At 42.8% G+C, this 20408-nt stretch overlaps 1 protein-coding gene across 1 annotated transcript in view; it reads right to left on the reverse strand.

Moving 5' to 3' along the window:
- The window catches only part of EPM2A (EPM2A glucan phosphatase, laforin), a 114052-nt gene extending 111334 nt beyond the window's left edge, over window positions 1–2718 (reverse strand). The window contains exon 1 of the mRNA XM_015097458.4: window positions 2365–2718. Coding sequence (XP_014952944.2) covers window positions 2365–2662 — 298 coding nt within the window. The 5' untranslated portion in view covers window positions 2663–2718. The remainder of the gene's footprint in view (window positions 1–2364) is intronic.
- Between the last annotated feature and the right edge of the window lie 17690 nt (window positions 2719–20408).

Here is a 20408-nt window from a genome sequence, read left to right on the forward strand (position 1 = left end):
GCTACAGACTATGGGGTTGCAAAGAGTTGGGCACAACTGAGCAACTAACACTACTACTACTACTGAAATGTAAAACACGGCTACTCTTTGACTTAACAATTTCACATCTCAGAATCTACCCTACAAAGACATTTCCAAATGCTCAAAGAGAACTTTATACAAGGACTTTCAATTAAGCTGTTACTGTTTATAACAGAAGATGGAACGCAATCTAAATGCACACTGGTAGATACAGAATATTTCATTACCATTTAGAAAATGAAATACATCTACATGGAGTAACACTAAAAAGTTTTTGCAACATGTTGCAGAGCAAGAAAAGGCAAGAAGGTGAAGATATTATACAACTTGTGTGTGAGACAAGTACACACTTCATATATTGGTATACATGGGCTTAGGGTGAGTGGAGGAAACAAGTTTTTACTTTTGTACATGTTTTTGCTTTTTTTTTTCCCAGCCACCACATGGTTTTGTATTTTTGTATTGGTTTTGTATTTTAAGAAATCAGAGCATATCTCCACTGCCAAATTATGCTGTGCTTAGTTGCTCAGTCGTGTCTGACTCTTTGTGACCCCATGCCTCTTGATGAAAGTGAAAGAGGAGAGTGAAAAAGTTGGCTTAAAGCTCAACATTCAGAAAATGAAGATCATAGCATCTGGTCCCACCACTTCATGGGAAATAGATGGAGAAACAGTGGAAACAATGTCAGACTTTATTTTTGGGGGCTCCAAAATCACTGCAGATGGTGACTGTAGCCATGAAATTCAAAGACACTTACTCCTTGGAAGAAAAGTTATGACCAAACTAGATAGCATATTCAAAAGCAGAGATATTACTTTGCCGACTAAGGTCCATCTGGTCAAGGCTATGGTTTTCCAGTAGTCATGTATGGATGTGAGAGTTGGACTGTGAAGAAGGCTGAGCACCGAAGAATTGATGCTTTTGAACTGCGGTGTTGGAGAAGACTCTTGAGAGTTCCTTGGACAGCAAGGAGATCCAACCAGTCCATTCTGAAGGAGATCAGCCCTGGGATTTCTTTGGAAGGAATGATGCTCAAGCTGAAACTCTACTTTGGCCACCTCATGAGAAGAGTTGACTCATTGGAAAAAACTCTGATGCTGGGAGGGATTGGGGGCAGGAGGAGAAGGGGACGACGGCGGATGAGATGACTGGATAGCATCATGGACTCGATGGAGTTGGGTCTGAGTGAACTCCAGGAGTTGGTGATGGACAGGGAGGCCTGGCCTGCTGCGATTCATGGGGTCGCAAAGAGTCAGACACGACTGAGCGACTGAACTGAACTGAACTGGGCTGTAGCCAGCCAGGCTCCTCTCTCCATGGGATTCTCCAGGCAAGAATACCTGAGTGGGTTGATATGCCCTCCTCCAGGGGACGGTGAAGGCAATGGCACCCCACTCCAGTACTCTTGCCTGGAAAATCCCATGGACGGTGGAGCTTGGTAGGCTGCTGCAGTCCATGGGGTTGCCAAGAGTGGGGCACAACTGAGCGACTTCACTTTCACTTTTCACTGTCATGCATTTGAGAAGGAAATGGCAACCCACTCCGGTGTTCTTGCCTGGAGAATCCCAGGGACGGTGGAGCCTGGTGGGCTGCCGTCTATGGGGTCGCACAGAGCCGGACACGACTGAAGCGACTTAGCAGCAGCAGCAGCCTCCAGGGGATCTTCCCGACCCAGGGATCGAACCCAGTTCTCCCGCACTGCAGGAGGATTCTTTACCTTCTGAGACACTAGGGAAGCCACATATTCTGGGCTTTGAAAAAAAATTCGAAAAGAGAAAACGCTCAACGTCTTGCCATTTGTTCAGTCTCAAATGGAAAAGAAGAAAAATAAAATACACTAAGCAGCATGCTGCCGTTTAGGATTAGCGAAAAGGCTAGCTTTACTGGGTGGGTCATTTTTTAGTGGATTGGGGCAGGAAAATGAGGGCACAAAAACAGTCACGGCGGAGTTGAGGAGCAAAACCCAGGGGCGGCGGGGCCCAGGGAGCCCGCCTCAGGGAGGATGCGGGGGGCCAGGCGGGCGGAGGCCAGAGCGTCTGGGCAGCAGGCGCAAGACACCAGGTCCCGGGTGTGTGGGAAAGAGGCCGGAGGGGTAGAGACCGAACTGACGGCAGACCGGGAACACAGCCTCCACCAGGGGAATCGGTCGGGAGCGGGACGCCCGGCTGGTGGCGACAGCTGGGCGGCCAGGCCAGGGTCAGCCCGGGGCGCCCGGGCAGTCCGGGCGGCGGGCAAAGCCCGAGATCCAGGCCGAGCGCCCGGGGAGCCGCGGGGGGACAGTGGAATCCGCCCCAGGCCGAGGCCGGGGCCCCGGGGTGCAGGGCGGCACAGCAGCCCCCGTACCTTCCCAGGAGAGCTCTCCTCCCGGCTCGCGCTTCAGGAACTTGTACCAGAACGTGTCCACGCGGCCCGGCTCCGCCCCGTCCTGCGCCGCCTCCTCCGCCAGCTCCACCTCCCCGAGCCACAGGCCCGGCTCCTGCAGCGCCAGCGCGCCCGCGCCCGCCGCCGTGCCCGCCGGCCTCAGACGCACGGCCCCACGCGGCTCCCAGTGCCCCAGCTCGGGCCGGGACCCCACGACAAGCAGCTCCGGCCCTGCCCCGGCCACGGCGGGCGACACCACCACCCCGAAGCGGAACCGCATGGCGGCGGCGGGCGGCGCGACTCCGGGTGCCCCGTGTCCCTGCGACCGGGAGACGCGGCCCGAGCGCTAGGCGGACGCGGCGATTGGGTCCCGGGCGCGGGCGGGGACACGTGCGAGGCTGCACCTTTTTTGGGCTGCATCACGCGGCCCAGGAGCCCGAGCCTGATCCAGGCCGGGGCCTCTGGCCGTGGGAGGTGGTTCGCTGCGGCCACGACCCGTCGCGCCGGGAGAAGGAGGCTGCGCCCGACCCGCGGCCTCTTCTAGCGGCTCCGCGGTTGGCTGGGGACCCGGGGAAAGCAAAAAAAAAAAAAAAAAAACGGGCTAGGAAAGCAAACTCCCCATAAACTCCGAGAGTTTCCAGTGACCTTTCCAAAAGACTCGAAATTATTTCTGTGATTATAGGAATAATGTGGTCTTTTCTATCAAAGAATATAATCAACTTCCTTCCTAGGAAACCCATGCCAGTTTGTAGTCTTAAGTTCCTGTACTGCATGGCAAATAGAAGGGAAAAGGTTGGAAATAGTGACAGAGTTCCTCTTCTTGGGCTCCAGACTCAGTGCAGGCTGTGACTGTAACCATGAAATCAGTGTGGACGGTAACTGTAGCCATGAAATCGGAATAGGATTGCTTCTTGCCAGGAAAGCTATGACAAACAGTGTGTGGAAAAGTAGAGACATTATTCTGCCCACACAGGCCGGTTTAGTCAAGGCTGTGGTCTTCCCAGTGGTCACTTTTGGTTGTAAGAGCTGGACCTGGACCATAATGAAGGCAGAACCCAAAGGCAGAATGCCTTCAAACTGTGGTGCTGGATGAGACTCCTGAAAGTCTCTTGGACAGCAAGAAGATCAAACCAGTCAAGAGAGAGATCAACACTGAATATTCACCGGAAGGACTGATGCTGAAGCTGAAACTCTGGTATTTTGGTCATCTGAAGTGAACAGACAACTCATTGGAAAAGTCCCCCATGCTGGGAAAGATTGATAGCAGAAGGAGGAGAGGGCATCAGAGGAGGAGGCATGACCGATGATGGACATGACCTTGGGCAAACGTCCAGAGATAATGAGGCATGGAAATGCCTGGCGTGCTGCAATCCATGGGGTCGCAGAGAGTCGGACAGGACTGGGCGACTGAACAACAACTAGGAAAGTTCCTGTAACCAAGCTGCACATGTTGGTAGGTCTCCAGCGTCGCAAGCGGATTCTTTACCAACTGAGCCACCAGGGAAGCCCCTCCCCCACCCAGATGCTTCATTCGTTCCCGGCCTCCTCACTTGGCAGCTGCTTCAATTGAATTAGCCAATCGCGCTGGATTGTGCTACCACGCTCCCATCAATCCGAATTGTTGTTGTTCAGTCGCCCTGTGCGAGTCTTCAGGGTCCCAAGGACTGCAGCACGCCAGGACTCCCGGTCCCTCACAATCTCCCAGAGTAAGGTACAGCATGTCAGGGATAAACACGGAGAGAAGCAGACTTCCCGCTCAGTGTGATTGACCGCCAGACTGTTATAGAGTATTTTTCTCATTCTCCCCGGCACGAGTCGGATTAGATTTCCAACAATTTGGGAGCTCGTCGGGGATCCACATGACCTGGAGAGATCGAATGAACTACCCACCCCTACAAGTAGCTAAGAAGCACCTCTTCTGGGGATATTTCTCCTACAAGGGAAACAGCTGGAATTGAAGCTACTGGAAAAGAGTGCAAGAAACCTCTGAAGAAAGAAGGGGGGTGGATGGTGATGAGCCTCCAGTCGAGTGCACACAATCAGAGGAGATGTGTGCGTGCTAACTCGCTTCAGTCGTGTCCGACTTTGCAACGTATGGACTGTAGCCTGCCAGGCTCCTCTGTCTGTGGAATTCTCCAGGCAAGAATACTGGAGTGGGTTGCCATGCCCTCCAAGAATCAGATGATAGGGATAAGGTCGTAAGAATTCTTCCTTAGGCAAGAAGGATTCCAAGGGGGAAAAGGCCAATAACTAGATTCGCCTAAATGGTCCCCTAGGACACATGCTCCAACATTGGGGAGATAATCCTAGGAGGAAAGGGAAAAAACAGATGGTTCTGTTTCATTTGGACTCAAGAACCTATGTTGAAACCATCAGTATTTTGGCCTAAGTTTGGGTTAGATGAAGGTTGGATCTGCCAATTGCTTATAGAGTTTGTTAATGACAGGAGTCCAGTTGCCCAGGAAGAAATAGATTATGTTCTTTGTTGGAGAAAGGGGCCAGTGGTTCTGTTCCCCTTAAAGATGGAACTAGGTAAAGAAAGGAGAAGGAAAATAGGAAGTGGGATCCTCTCAACTGTTAGCCTCATCCTTATAACCCAGGAGGCCTACAGCCTGAACTGCCCAGGAACCGCTTCAGGTAGAAGAGGAAATAAGAACAGAAGAGAGGGAAACCAAGATGGCCACCATGGCCTCAGCACCCTCTCCAGCACTGTTCCCCTCCCTTCCTCCACTGAGGAAGGAGATAAAACAATGTAAAGTGGACATTCAAAGTTCACCCTTCCCCTCAAAAGGAGAGAAACCTCAGGCCGTCTACTTCTCCAAGAAGTTCACCTAGGAGGAAGGGGAACTGGATTTGTGGACATCCCCCTTACCAGCTCCAAGGTTCAAGAATTGAAGAAAGAACTGAAGGCCCTACTAGAGGATCTACCTGGGGTTGCAGACCAGCTGGATCAACTTCTAGGCCCCCAGATTTTTACATGGGCCGAACTTATGTCTATCTTAGGTGTTGTGTTTTCTCGCTAGGAAAGATCAGTGATTCGGAGAGCAGCAATGGCCGGCTGATTCGAAAAGGAAATACCCAGCTAGCCCAAATGCCTTAGTAGCTGAAGTGAAATTCCCTAACCAAGAAGCCACAATGGGATAATAACAGTCCTGAACATAGGGGTCATATGAGAGATCTCAGGGACCTAATAATAAAAGGGATCAGAGAGTCAGTTCCCCAATCCCAAAATATTACTAAGGGCTTTGACATCAAGCAAGGAAAAGATGAAGGGCTGGTTGAATTTCTGAGTAGGTTAAAAGACCAAATAAGAAAATACTCTGGATTGAATTTAGATGATCCTCTTGGCCAAAATATGTTAAAATTGCATCTTATAACTAATACTTGGCCAGGTATTTCTAAGAAATTACAGAAATTAGACAATTGTAAATATATAAGTTTAGAAAAATTAAGGGAAGCCAGAAGGTATATGTAGGTAGGGATGAAGAAAAACAAATAATTAATGTTAGAAACCAAATTTCCTTGGACCAAGTGCCTCCCAATTACTCTTCTCAGAATCAGAACTGCCCCTCATAAGAATACTGGATTATTCCCATATGAGATGCTGTATGGCTTACCATATATGGGTCCAATTGCTGACCTGCCAAGCCTGGAAACTAAAGACCAATTTCTGAGAAATAAATACGTGGCCTCTCCTCTACTCTGCCTTCTCTTAAGTTGCAGGGCCTGTTGGTTGGCTCAGGCTCCATCCTTGGATTTCCCATGCATCCTCATCAGCCTGCTGATCGTGTTCTGAGGAAAACCTGGAAGGAAGACAACTCAAACTGGCCTGAGAAGGACCTGATAAGGTACTGCTCATGAAGGAAACAGCTGCCCGCACTGCAGAGAAAGGTTGAACTCATTATAGGAGAATCAAAGGGACTCCATCCCCTAACAAAAAAGAACAATGGGCTGTGGTCCAACACTCCAATCCTATAAAGCTGTCTTTGAAAAGACTTTAATATCCCTCTTGGTCATTCTGTATACCAAGATGCTGATTGTTGGGGGCAGCCCTTATCAGGTCAACTTAATTATTAATGTGACCATTAGCATGGATCCCCTAACTGTGAAATTTGATGCTTTCCAGGTCTTGCCTTATGGTGACCTACACAGCCAAAAACAGCTATCTGAAGAACATAAGTACCTTTGTCCTGAACCATATCGGGCATGTCAGGAAATGATCCATGACAACTCTCCTGCTATATTTGGGCCAAAGTATGGGGGACTACCCAGGACTGGTTACACGGCTGAGCCATATAAAGCAGCTCCCACCCTAGTGGAACTAAAAGATTATCCCTGGCAAGGGGGGGTCTCTGAGATGATTATGGGAATCTACAGTGTAACCCACTGTTGTTAACAGTCAAACCAGAGATAAGCATCCATCTCTTGAGCATTGGTATGGACTAGGGGCAGACATATCTGGGAGATATCCACTGGGAAGGTTAGCTATTAAGCTTGTTAAAAATTTTACCTCCTCATTAGTGACATAGACCCAGAACTCTAAACAAACTTGACCCTCAGTTCCTAATGACCCTACTAAGGTCACCATGGTAGAAGTGAAGGATTTACACCAAACTCTAGATCAAAGCTAGAAACCAGATAGCAGAGAGATTAGAACCGGTGTTATTCTGATGGTCCACCATCAATAAAAGTGTGGATTGGATAAACTGTATTTATTCTAACCAGCAGAGATTTGTCAACTATACTAGAGACACTATCAAGGGAATAGAAAACAATTAGACTCAACCAGTAAGATGACCTGGGAGACTGACTGGCCTTAGACATGATCCTGGCAGAAAAGCAGGGAGTATGTTACGCATGTGTGCATGCTCAGTCGCTCCCATCAGGTCTGACTCTTTGTGACCCTATAGACTGTAACCTGCCGGGATCCTCTGTTCATGGGATTCTCCAGGCAAGAATACTGGAGTGGGTTGCCATTTTCTTCTCCAGAGGATCTTCCTGACCCAGGGATCAAACCAGTGTCTCATGGGTCTCATGCCTTGCAGGCAGATTCTTTACTACTGAGCCACCAAGGAAGCCCGTATGTGTCATGATAGGAGGTCAATGTTGTACCTTCATCCCCAACAGGGCCGCCCCTTATGGCACAACAACAAGAGTCCTGCAAGGTCTTACCACCTTGGCTAATGTGTAGGCTGAAAACTCAGGGACAGATAATCCTTTCTCCATCCTGATAGTGGCTCAGCAAATGGAAAGGTATAAAGACCTCTGTCCTGACCTCCCTAATCATTGTATTTGGAGGAATGGCCCTAGGAGGATGTTGTATAATTCCATGTATTAGAAGTCTTGTGTTAAGAGTAATGGAAACTGCCCTGTCTAAACAGTCTGCAAAAGACCATCAGAACAACTCTTACTATTAGACACCTCAGAACATGAACTCCAGACCTTCCATAGGTCATTTACTCTCTGGGCCTCAGGTTCTTACCTATGAATTGAGGAAATAATGACCTATAAAGACCCTTCCAGCTCTAAAGTTTCTCTGGTTAGTGCAAGAGGCACCGCTCAGAGCCACGATCTCATGCAAAAACATTTCATACTTTTCCCTTGTCGAGACCGATGTGATGCCTGAAATGACACACAATCACTTTATTTTTGGAAGAATGTTATAATACTTTTAGTATGTATTAAATGGGTTTACAGTAAACATTTTCAAGCTTTTCCGAGGTAAAACAAACAAACAAACAAAAAAAGGTAATTCTATGACTATGAATTTATGGCTTTGATAATTTTTAAATGGCATAAAATAAAACCTTTTGCTTTAAATCTGCTTTCAGTAAAAGTCAGAAATATTTTTTCAACTTAAAACATCATTTTGGGCCCAAAACACAGGCTGTTTGGTCAAAAGAAAACTATTGAGGATGAGGTGCAGAGGACAGGGGCTTTAATTTTGGTTACTGCCTTAAGAAAACCAGTTGTCCTGTTTACATATTTGTGACTTTTTGATTCTTTATTAAAATTTTCTTCGTGGTCTTAACATGTCTGTATTCACCGACACTTAAGATATCAATCTTCTGTGAACTAAAGACACTAAAGGATGCCTCTTTCAGTATTGAAAAGCTTGTGGGTTACAGTCCATAGGGTCGCAAAGATTCAGACACTACTGAACAAGCACTCACTTGCTTAAAGCTTGCGAATAGTTGGGGAGAAAGTCAACATTTCACGCCTTCAGAATATCATAAGTAAAACAAAGAAGTACAAATATGTAACCTACAAACTCAGTCTCTCAGTGGAGCAATTAGTAAGCTATTAATACATTTCATTTTAAATATTGATATTCCAGTCAGTGTTTGGTTAGTTGCTAAGCATAAGGATAAACACAAAGAAAATTGTGAAGACAGAAGAGCTGGCCAAATACGGCTAATTCGGTAGCAAAGTAGACATTAAATCACAGTGGAAGTGAGTCAGTTTATTCAAATTGCTGTTACACAATATCCTCAGGGTCATTTTGGGAAAATGAGAGTGCTTTGAGCATGCAAAGACCCTGGAAGCTGGCAGTTGAGACCTTTCTTGAGCTCTGCATGCTGCCCCTGCTGCGTGGGTTCCAGATGGCATTATTCCCACCGGCTCTTCCAGAGGGAATACTACCCATTCTGGAGATGAAACAGTAGCAAAAAACGAAAACAATGTATTTGTTCAACAGACATTATTTCCTTTTCTTCTCTCTCCTCGTAAAGAAGTTGAGTAACAGTTGGAAGCACCATTTTTTAAGGCCCTAAACAAAATTTGTAATGGCTTATTTTTGGCAATGGCAACCCACTCCAGTACTCTTGCTGGAAAATCCAGTGGATGGAGGAGCCTGGTAGGCAGCAGTCCATGGGGTCTCGAAGAGTCAGATACGACTGAGGGACTTCACTTTCCCTTTTCACTTTCATGTATTGGAGAAGGAAATGGCAACTCACTCCAGTGTTCTTGCCTGGAGAATGCCAGGGACTGGGGAGCCTGGTGGGCTACCGTCTATGGGGTCACACAGAGTCAGACACAACTGAAGCAACTTAGCAGCAGCAGCAGCAGCAGCATTTTTGGCATAAATTTAAATATAGTATAAAAGTGCTAGCTACATTGTACCCTTGGTAAAATGCAGTTGGGAAGAGAGACAGATATGGATTAACAGACATATTTTAAAGTTTCATCCATACTTTGTCAATCATTTGAACTTTTTAACAGTGATAATTAGAATAGCTATGGGGCCCTTTTTATGTGCCAGACACAGGGTTTTCATATTCATATTATCTCATTTAATTCTCTCACCACTCCTATGAGATGACTGCAGTTGTTATCCTCATTTTTATATGTGAGGAACCAGGCTAGAGAGGTCTAGTAAACACAGCAAGGAAGGGGCAGAACCACGTGCTAAAAGACATCCATTGAGCTCATAGTTAAAGATAATTTAATATAATATTTGTTTTCTGATAATGAAATCATTTACCGAATTTGAAATTCCAGCATATTTGAATAGGTTATTCCCCATTAGTTCTTAAAAATTAACTTTATGTAATTATTTCCTGTAACAAAACTCATGCTTAGGAATAATTAGAACAGATGAATCATAAGTGGCAGTCTTAACTGATCAATGAGTCTGTAAAACTCATAAATATCTTGGTATTTAATGTGAATTTGCCCTCAGGTGATAGAAAAATGGTAACTTTTAATGCCTTAATATGCCTATCTTGTTGGCAGAGGAAACACAGATTTAAGAAGGCAGTATGAAAAAATTTATCAATCATTAAGCTGTGTTATTTCCAGCTCCTTTTCCTTGTTGTCTATGTGAGATTTCTTTTTACATTTCAATAACTGAGGATACTTATTAAAAGAGATTATTTATGAAACCCATTTGGGATCAGATTCTTGATGCTATAATGACCAGCTGAATTAGAGCAAGAATTAGAACAAGAATTAGCTCAGCAGAGTAACATAATTCTGATGATAATTTTTAAAAGACAAAACTAATTTATTGTCATTTAATTTCATTTCTGTAGTGCTATCTCCTATATAACTATAATATATCTTCACAGATGGGTGATAAGTTCAAATTTAGAGTTTAAGGATCCAATTCAAATGTAAATTCTTTCAAAGCTCCCTCAGGGAAAGCTATTACTGGGATCTGGTAATTTCTGTTTTCTGGAGCAATCTTTCACTAGTCAGTGGGTTATCATAAATCTTTCCTTATAATATTGTGTGTGTATTCACACACTCACTGATGTAAAACATATTTCAACCAAGTAGTTTAGAAACTATTATAAGGATTAGTTTATTACTTGTCAGAATATACTGAATTAAATGTGTCACATACTACTGCCAATTGTGTAGCTTAAAAAAAATAACAAAAGGAAAACCAAAAACACCTTCCAGAGAAAATTTGAATACAGCTTAAAAACATTTGCATATTGCAGCTTCTCTTCCGGCTTGGAAAACTGTAGGTTAAGCTACTTGAAATCTCTTTGAGTATCTGGAGCAGTAAAAGGATTTGAACCCTACCAAGGCTTTGTTCAAAAATCCCACAACGTTTCTCAACTATTTAAAAAATCCATGTTCCTTTTGGATATATGTAAAAAATCTTCTATTTCCAGGAGATTCCAATAATTCCATTTCCCACCCCCGCACAGACAATGCATCATCAACAACAGCTAGTTTTGTCATGCTTATTTCTCTATAATTTATGCAATCAAAAAGGTTAATGTTTAAAATGCTCCAAGTATAAGATGACAATGAAATGCATACCTTTTCCAAAGGCGTTAACTTTGCCCCTTCCCTCACACATTTCTTCCCACTCTCTGAATTGTGAAATCCACATGTCTTCCTGGAATTTCTCAATTGGGAGCTTCTATTCAGCAGGTCAGCCTGGTTTCTGTTAGGCAATGACCTCAGCTGACTTTTCCTATGGAAAGGAGAGAGCCAAGCTAGGTGGCCAGACCTCGAGGTTAGAGACCCCAGTCTAGAGTTCCTTCAGTGGTAAAAAGATCCTCCTAGGGCCTGGATAACTTGCATGGCAGGCTAATTAACACCTTTCTCCAGGAGGGTAGAGAGCCTGATAATGCAACACTTGGGAATAAAACAGCAGTAGGTAGAAGGGATGATTTAAAACTCCCAAGGGAACTTTCAAAGAGTTTGCGAAAAAGGAAAGAGGTTAGCTGAAAGCAGAGCTGGCTCGTTTGTCCTTAAATGGAGAATGGAGATTGAGGTGGGAGAGGAGGACAGTTGTTGGCGGTCGGGGGACCCAGGAGGCAAACCTGACAGCACTTTTTAAGAATTTGAATGCACTGTAATTTACCCTTTGCATATTTTTCCTTAACCATTGTATTATATGTGTTTATATTAAGTATGTGTGTTAATTGCTCAGTTATGTCTAACTCTTTGCAACCCCATGGACTGCAGCCCACCAGGCTCCTCTATTCATGGAATTCTCCAAGCAGGAATACTGGAGTGGGTTACCATCTCCTTCTCTAGAGGATCTTCCCAACCCAGGGATCAAACTCAGTCCTCCTAAATTGCAGGCAGATTCTTTACCATCTGAGCCACCAGGGAAAGTGAAAGTGAAGTTGCTCAGTCATGTCCGACTCTTTGCCACCCCATGGACTGTAGCCTACCAGGTTCCTCCATCCATCCATGGGATTTTCCAGGCAAGAGTACTGGAGCAGGTTGGTATATCCTTCTCCAGAGGGATCTTTCTGACCCAGGGATCGAACCTGGGTCTCCCACTTTGTAGGCAGATGATTTTACCGTCTGAACCACCAGGGAAGTCCTATTAAGGAAGCCCTATATTAAGTATAAATACTTTAAACATGAAACGGTTTAGGGTGCCGATTTCTGAGGTGGGAAGAAAACAGCAGGCAGGAAGTTGGGGTGACAACATTCCTTTACTTCACCATCGCTGGACAAAGGCCAGGATGCTAGAGAGAAGGTAGGCATTGGTGGGAACCATAGGGAGAAACCTGAGGGGGAACCCCACTAGCCTTCAAGAGGAAAGAAAGGATAAAGCAGTATCTGAGTAAATGCCGTGGGCCTTCCCCAAATCTCTAATTCTTTTCAGGGCTCCCTCAAAATGCAAAAATAGGTTAGAAGGGGAACACGTCTTCATATTTTAATTAATGAAACCAGCCACTTTTTAAAGAAATATACTTGTCCAAGCAGGCACTATGGACATTGCCAATGTATAATTTTCCAGAATGAATCTGCTGCAAATTAATAAGGGAACCAGCAAGATGGTAAAGATGGTTCAAAAACAATTCAAGAAACAAAGTCTATAGACACTAAAAAATTGCTAGATCACTAGGTTAGATACAAAATTGATTAATTTCCCACTGGGCAATAAAACTGTGACCTTTGGGTTTCTCTGTTCCACCACACAGAAATCAATTGCATCTTTAACCATGAAGCATTTACAAAATATAATATATAACTTTGAGGGTAGGGTCTTAATCAATGATTAACAGTAACATAAATCAAGGCAGGAAGAATAATTCTTCAATGCATCTGATGGATACTGTTCCCGTCTGCCCGACATGCAGTCAACTTGCATTTTACTTCTAAGTTTTGAATACTTTTTCCTAACTATATAATAATAATAATAATAACTTCTCATTTATTTGAGCGCTGATCTACTGTGAGGTAGGCACCGTGCTGGGTGTCTAACATACCTCATCTTACTTAACCTTCTCCACACTTCCACAACATAATTATGATCTCCATTATACAGAAGGATGAAAGTTTCTGAAACATTAACCTATTTACCTCAAGCCGTACAGCTGATAAATGACAGAGCCGGGAACTGTACTCAGGAACGTCTTCTCCAGCATATGGTTGTGCAGCTCACGTATTGCACAGAAGCACTGAGATGGAGGGATCGGTGGAGCTGAAATGCAGCCCATGCTGCCCTTGCAAACCCTTTTAATCTGTGTCCTTTTTTCTTCCCATAAAACACCTGCTCCTTGGTAAGCCTAGTACCACAGAGTAAATCCATAGAAAGCCATGGGGGCTGAGAATACTAGGGGTGACACACATCACTATTTCCTTCTCCCAGAGGAAAATATTCCCAGTTCTTACAAAGGTATATATGTAAGCTAAAGCCCTGATTCCACACTGGGATGATCCAGAGGGATGGTACGGGGAGGGAGGTGGAAGGGGGGTTCAGAATGAGGAACACATGTATTCCTGTGGCGGATTCATGTTGATGTATGGCAAAACCAATACAATATTTTAAAGTAATTAACCTCCAATTAAAATAAATAAATTTATATTTTAAAATAAATTAATTAATTTTAAAAAATAAAATAAAAATTAAAAATGGGCAGAACTGAATAGGCATTTTCCCAAAGAGGAAATGCAGATCATCAACAGGCACATGAACAGACGCTCAACATCGCTAATAACCAGGCAATTATAAACCAAGACCACGACAAGATGTCACCTCACACCTGTCCAAACAGCTGTCATCAAAAAGGGCACAAATATCAAACGTTGGTGAGGATGTAGAGAAAAGGGATCCCTCATACACTGTCGGTGTGAAAGTAAATTTGCGCAGCCACTGTGGAAAATAGTACAGAGGATTCTCAAAAAACTAAAAATAGAGCTACCATATGACCCAGCAATTCCACCCCTAGGTATCTAGTCGAAAAACACCAAAGCACTAATTTGAAAAGAAACATGCCCTCTAGTGTTCATGGCAGCATTATTTACAATAGCTAAGATATGGGAGCAACCTAGGTATCTATCAAGTGATGAGTGGATAAGGAAGATGTGGCATTTATATACAACGTAATACTACTCAGCCATGAAAGACTGAGGCAACGTGGATGGACTTAAAGGACATCAGGCTCAGTGAAATAAGTCAGAAATACAAATACCGTATGATATCACTTACATGTAGAATCTAAAGACTACAACAAACGAACAAATATAACAAAAAATAAGCAGACTCACAGAGAGAACAAACTAGTAGTCACTGGTGTGAAGAAAGATGGAGAAGTAATATAGGGACAGAGGTTTAAGATGGACAAACTATTAGGTATAAAAGAGACTACAAGGATACACTGTAAAACATGGGGAATATAGCCAATCTTTTATGATAACTATAGATGGAGTATAACCTTTAAAATTTGTGTATCACTGTATTATACATCTGTAATATAATATTGTACATCAATTTTTTTAAGTAAATGAACAAAAACAAAGGCAGCAGTCTGCCACACAATATGTTCATAGACACAGTATCACAGTGCAGAGCTTGTGTAAGAAGGAAGGAGGGAGAGAGGGAACAAGAAAAAGCATTATTTTTTAAAAAGTGGAGAAACAAAAGAAAATCGTTTAGACGCAGTTTGGTAAATATCTATATTTTCACTCATTAGGACAGATCCTTTGCAAAAATTACAGCTCTAAGCAGATTGTATATATCAGCCTGGGGGGCGGGGGCGGAAACAGATGTATCTAACTAGATGTAGAAGAGTAGTGTAGATGTTATATACATTCTCTGTGGTGAGATTATCTGCCTTTGGAGTTCTACCAAGTGGAGGAGTCTGCATCCTCTGCTAAGACTTGGAGAACTAGAGGCTTCACAGTCATTCCGTAGCTCTAGGAACTCCAAAAGATGAATGAAGCAGGGAACAAAAATTCTTCTGCTTCCTTCCTTAAAAGGAGGCCAGAAGAGGCTGTGGTGAGGGAAACAGTTTTCTGAACCTGACTTAGCAGTTTCCACTTCAGCTTATCAATATAAATATGAACCAGATGGAGTGAAGTGCTATTCTCTCTATGCCACCACATGCAAAAAAAGAGCTTGCAGGATGTACCCAAAAAAAGCAAATGAACTGTTGTATTGCCCCTTTAAGTCACGTGAATTGTGAACTCTGCTTTTCAAAGGAAAACACATATAAACTTGGTTTGTAAAAATCTAGGAGAGACTTTGTTCACTTCACCATACACTAAGGTTCTAATTTGTACTTTATAGTGGTAGATAGGAAAAATAACCATTTCATTTTTTTTTCAAATCCCTCCCCCCAAAGCAACTAATTCATATCAGAAAATCAATATACAAATACTGTTGAAATCGACAGCACTGGATTAGGCAACTTGGACTTCATAAATATATGATCCTTGGCCTCAAGGAGTTTATGGCGTAGTCGTTAGAGACAAACACACGTGAAAAATAGACTTACAGCACAGATGTTATTTTTAATATAAGGATACTAAATTATGTGTCACAGAGCAAGGACTGACAACTAGAAACAGAAATCAGAAAGGGCCGAACAGGACTGAAACACCAAGGACCCAGACGGCTGCGTCTGACCATCAGGTCATCAACAACTTGGAAGCAGAACATGGGAGAGACAGCAAACAAGAGATGGAGATAAGGGGACATACATATCCCAAGTCAGGGGACTGCATCCGCAAAATCGGAAGCAGAAAGCCTCAAAGCATGTTTCAGGTAAAGTCATTTTAAAGGACCAAAGGATATGGATTCCAGAAGTTGGTTTTCTAAAATAATTATATAACAGACATGTATTTTTGCCCTACTCAGTTACATTTCAGAGTAGTCATGCACTTTATTTCACATGTTTCACATGCCACAATTTGGTTTTTTTCTGTCTTTATTGAATGTGTGACAATATTGCTTCTGTTTTTTATGTTTTGGTTTTTTAGTCACAAGGCATGTAGACGAGGGATCGAACCTGTATCCCCTGTGCTAGAAGGCGAAGTCTCAACCACTGGACTGCCAGAGAAGCCCCCACATATCACAATTTGTAATAAAAAGCAATGGATAAAGAGACAAGCCGCTGCTGCTGCTGCTAAGTCACGTCAGTCATGTCCGACTCTGTGCGACCCCATAGACGGCAGCCCACCAAGGCTCCTCTGTCCCTGAGATTCTCCAGGCAAGAACATTGGCGTGGCTTGCCATTGCCTTCTCTGAAAGAGGCAAGTATGTTATGGAAATTCTATTGCAAAGGAGTGGAAAATGAAAAAAAAAAAAAAAAAAGAAAATGTCCTGGGTGTTAATGTTAAAGAGAGAATAAGAAACTTATTGAAATCAAGAGGTGAAGCATTTCACATACCTTCAGTTCAGTCGCTCAGTCGTGTCCGACTCTTTGCGACCCCATGAGTAGCAGCACGCCAGGCCTCCCTATCCATCACCAGCTCCCGGAGTTCACTCAAACTCCCCACACACCTTAGTTCAATATAAAGACATGAGTTCACTTAGGCTATTTCGTAACAGCAGGAATGAGCACATGGTAAATTTCGATAGTCTATTTGCTCATTACCTTCTGCGGTGAATATGTGAGTGCATCACCTTCAAGCCTATCAGGCAAACAATATTAATCATGGAAAGACTGATATATATACATTCAATAATTTCATTTAGGTATCAAGCTTTTTGGAGTATTAATTTAGGTGCGGATAGTGTATTCTTAAGTGAATCTCTTTGGGATGCAGTAACACTCTTTTTAGAGCGTGTGATTTATTATCACTTTGAGGTAAGGATTGATTTTCCAGAGTCTTTAATTTTCAATAAATGTCCAGCTCTGACATAGTCACTGCAGGGCCACTAAATTCACCAGGAAAAAAAAAAAAGAATCTGTGGTTTAACTACATCTGTATGTTCCAGGTGGAGCAGCAATTGATCCTATAATTCAATTTAGAAATTCCTCCATAGAATAAAAGAAAACATCCTTTGTTTCACCAGATTAATGCCTTTAATATTTAATTAGTTTAATATACTTAGTTTACCATTTTGCCCTGAATTAAAAAATTCAAGCTACTGTATTTAGAACTGCAGATTTTCAAGATCCTCCTGGTTCTGCGTATTCCAGCCTCTTTGTGTAACACACAAGCAAACTGAGGCATTTATGAAACCATTTTTTAAGTTTCCATTCATTTGTTTTCACCTATACATCTAGGTTCCTAAAACATGAAGGATTCTTAGAGACACACTTCCTCTTATTTCTATCCTCCTTATTCTCACTCCCTTTCCTGAAGGGCTGACTATTTGGTAACCTCGTGTCACTGATACATTCACCAGAACATTCCCAATCCATGATGAATAATAATGTTTTCACTGTGTTGTGCAATTAGCACCAAAATCTTAATTCCAGAACTTTTTATCAATCCGAACAAGGTCCCATGCATATTCATGTGTGTGAGCACGTGCATGCTCAGTCATGTCCACCTCTTTGCAACCTCGTGGACTGTAGCCCACAAGTCTCCTCTGTCCGTGGGATTCTCTGGGCAAGAATGCTGGAGTCGGTTGCCATTTCCTTCTCCAGGGGATTTTCCCGACCCCGGGATTGAACCTGCATGTCTTGCATCTTCTGCGCTGGCAGGTGGGGTCTTTACATATTCTTAAACAGTCTCAATTTCCCTCTTCCTCCATCTCCTGGTAATCCCCATTCATCTTTCCATCACTATGGATTTGCCTATCCTGGAGATTTCATACAAATGGAATTGCCTTAAAGTCTCTACTGTTGTCTCTAAGATGTCTTTACAAGCCACTGATAATCGAATCGACAAGCTTTGATACTGGTACTTTCCTTTTTACTAAACTGATAGTTGCATTGTTTTCTATCCAAAGAATCCCATGCCACCTTTTGTTTAAAGCAAACAGTTTCTGAAATTTGAAGTTTGATACCTTGGTGACGGTTGTCCACATCAGCCTGTCACAGTTTTAAATACTGTGCCATTCTACTAAGGGGTATGGTACCTCTCCTGCCCTTAGTTGCATCACTTGGCATGTGATAAACAAGACTTCTGCATGTGTCTTAGTAACAGAACAGCTCTGCTTCATCCACCTGCGGCACTCTCTGTCAGGTCCCATAAAGCACTTTGGGATATTGCTTTGCATGAAAATAGGAAAAAGTTTAACATTATAATCTCTCTAGAATTTTGACCCAGATATGCATAAAACAAATTTAGAAGTTTTTAGTGGGTTTCCCAGGTGGCTCAGCCGGTAAAGAGTCCACCTACAGTGCAGAAGACATAGAAGAAGGGGGTTCGATCTCTGGATTTGGAAGATCCCCTGAAGGAGGAAATGGCAACCCACTCCAGTATTCTTGCTCAGAGAATCCCATGGACAGAGGAGCCTGGCTGGCTACAATCTATGGGGTTTTCAAGAGTTGAACATGACTGAGGCGACTGAGCAGAAAGGGAATTGTGATCTTTTCACTAATGATAAATTCTTTCTTCAATAGTATAAAACTTTCACTTTGCTGATTCCTTGCCTTCCTTGTATACAAGAAGTTTTCAGATTCTAGACTGGATCATACTGTAAACTTTTTGAAGATACTTTGGAGGGCAAACCAGTCACAAGTAGTCGCCATCAGGGACATGGTTGAAATGAAGTGACAACAATATAAAGAGCTATGATCAAGCTGCCACAGTGATGGACCCAAGGCAGACGTCAGCAAACTTTTTCTGTAAAGGGCCAGATAGTAAATAGTTTATGCTTTGTGGACTACCTGGTTTCTGTCCCAATAACTCGACTTGCAACACAAATACACCATGGGCAATGTGTAAGATGATGAGTGTGGTTGGGTTCTAATAAAGCTTTATTACAAAACTAGGCACAGGATACAGTTTATTAACCGTTGTTGAAGGAATGGCACATGATCTAAGCTGGTCCATTAAGATTTCTTCCCCAGCTGGGGAAGGAAAACTCTCTGAATATTAGATTCTAAGACTAAAGCTGAGAGCTACCTGCATCAAAGGTTCTAGCCTCAAGGGCACAGTCTGAGAAGGGAGCTGACACACTAAGAGGAGCAAAGACAAGAGACAGAATCATCTCATTATTCAAGGCTATGAATCCTTTTTTTCAGGTCAGCACTTCTCCGGCCCTTCTGTGCTTAGGTTTTATGTACCTTTTTACTCTTTTTTTTTTTTTGGTGTCAGCTGATTCAACTTGTGTTTCTTGTGTTCATTATCCCTGACTGTGTAATCTTGTTTAAGCTCTCAAACTCTGCCTCACTTTCTTCACTTGTAAAATGAGAAGAAAAATGAACCTGCTTCACTGGGTGGATGAAGAAATCAAATGAGATATAGTATATGGGAAAGTGCTTAGAACAATGCTTGGCAGATAAGAAACACTATGCAAATATTATTGCCATCATTCTCATCATCACTATTGTTAAGAATCTGGTTGCTTGGAAGAACTTAATATGTATCTGGAATGTGACATTTTCATTGAAAGAAAGAATAATTAGTTCACACAGGCAAACCTCCTGGGCAAAAATAACTCATTAATTTTTCCCTTTGTAATAAAGGTTATGAAGGTAATGGAAGGAAAGAACTGTCAACACCATGGATTCTAAGACTGATATTTTCAGAATTCAGGAATATGTACTAAATTAAACAGTCATGACCTTTAGAATAAGCAGTGAAGTCTATGTTTAAAATGCAAGGGCTTAAACGTCATTTTGCTTTATTTCTTAACTAGGTTACACAGATCACCTAGCTGGCATATGTTCATTAGTAAATTGGATATTCAGTAAGGTGTCTCCATTAATCTTCAATAATACTAATGCTTCAGCAGTTTGAGATGCCAAGATAAAAACTACCTGTGCAAATCCAGACCATTCTTAGAACTAGTTAAATCATTCATATCTACTAAAGAACACTGCAAACTTTCATTTTGTGATAATCATTTCCTTATTTCTCTTTATACTTTTATTTCCTACATATATAACCATCATATAGTATGGCAGAGGTTACTAGTATTCCCTAGCAATTACTAGGGTTAAGTCTCAATGTAGTCTGATAGGAAACAAACTATTCTTCTCTGAGAGGAAACCATTTATCAAATGTGCTACAGGGCCTGGCTAAAACATACAGGCAGAAATTGACAGGCTATACCTGAAAATGAGGGAATGGAATATAAGCTGGATAAGATATTGGGTTATTTATTTGAAGGCCCTCTTCTGTACTTCGGGATATATCATCTTTAGCAAGGACTCCTGAAGTCAGTCCTAATACATTCTAGGAATGGCTCCTTCAAA

Source organism: Ovis aries, chromosome 8 (assembly GCF_016772045.2).
Source record: "Ovis aries strain OAR_USU_Benz2616 breed Rambouillet chromosome 8, ARS-UI_Ramb_v3.0, whole genome shotgun sequence".
In the NCBI taxonomy this organism is placed as follows: Eukaryota; Metazoa; Chordata; class Mammalia; order Artiodactyla; family Bovidae; genus Ovis; species Ovis aries.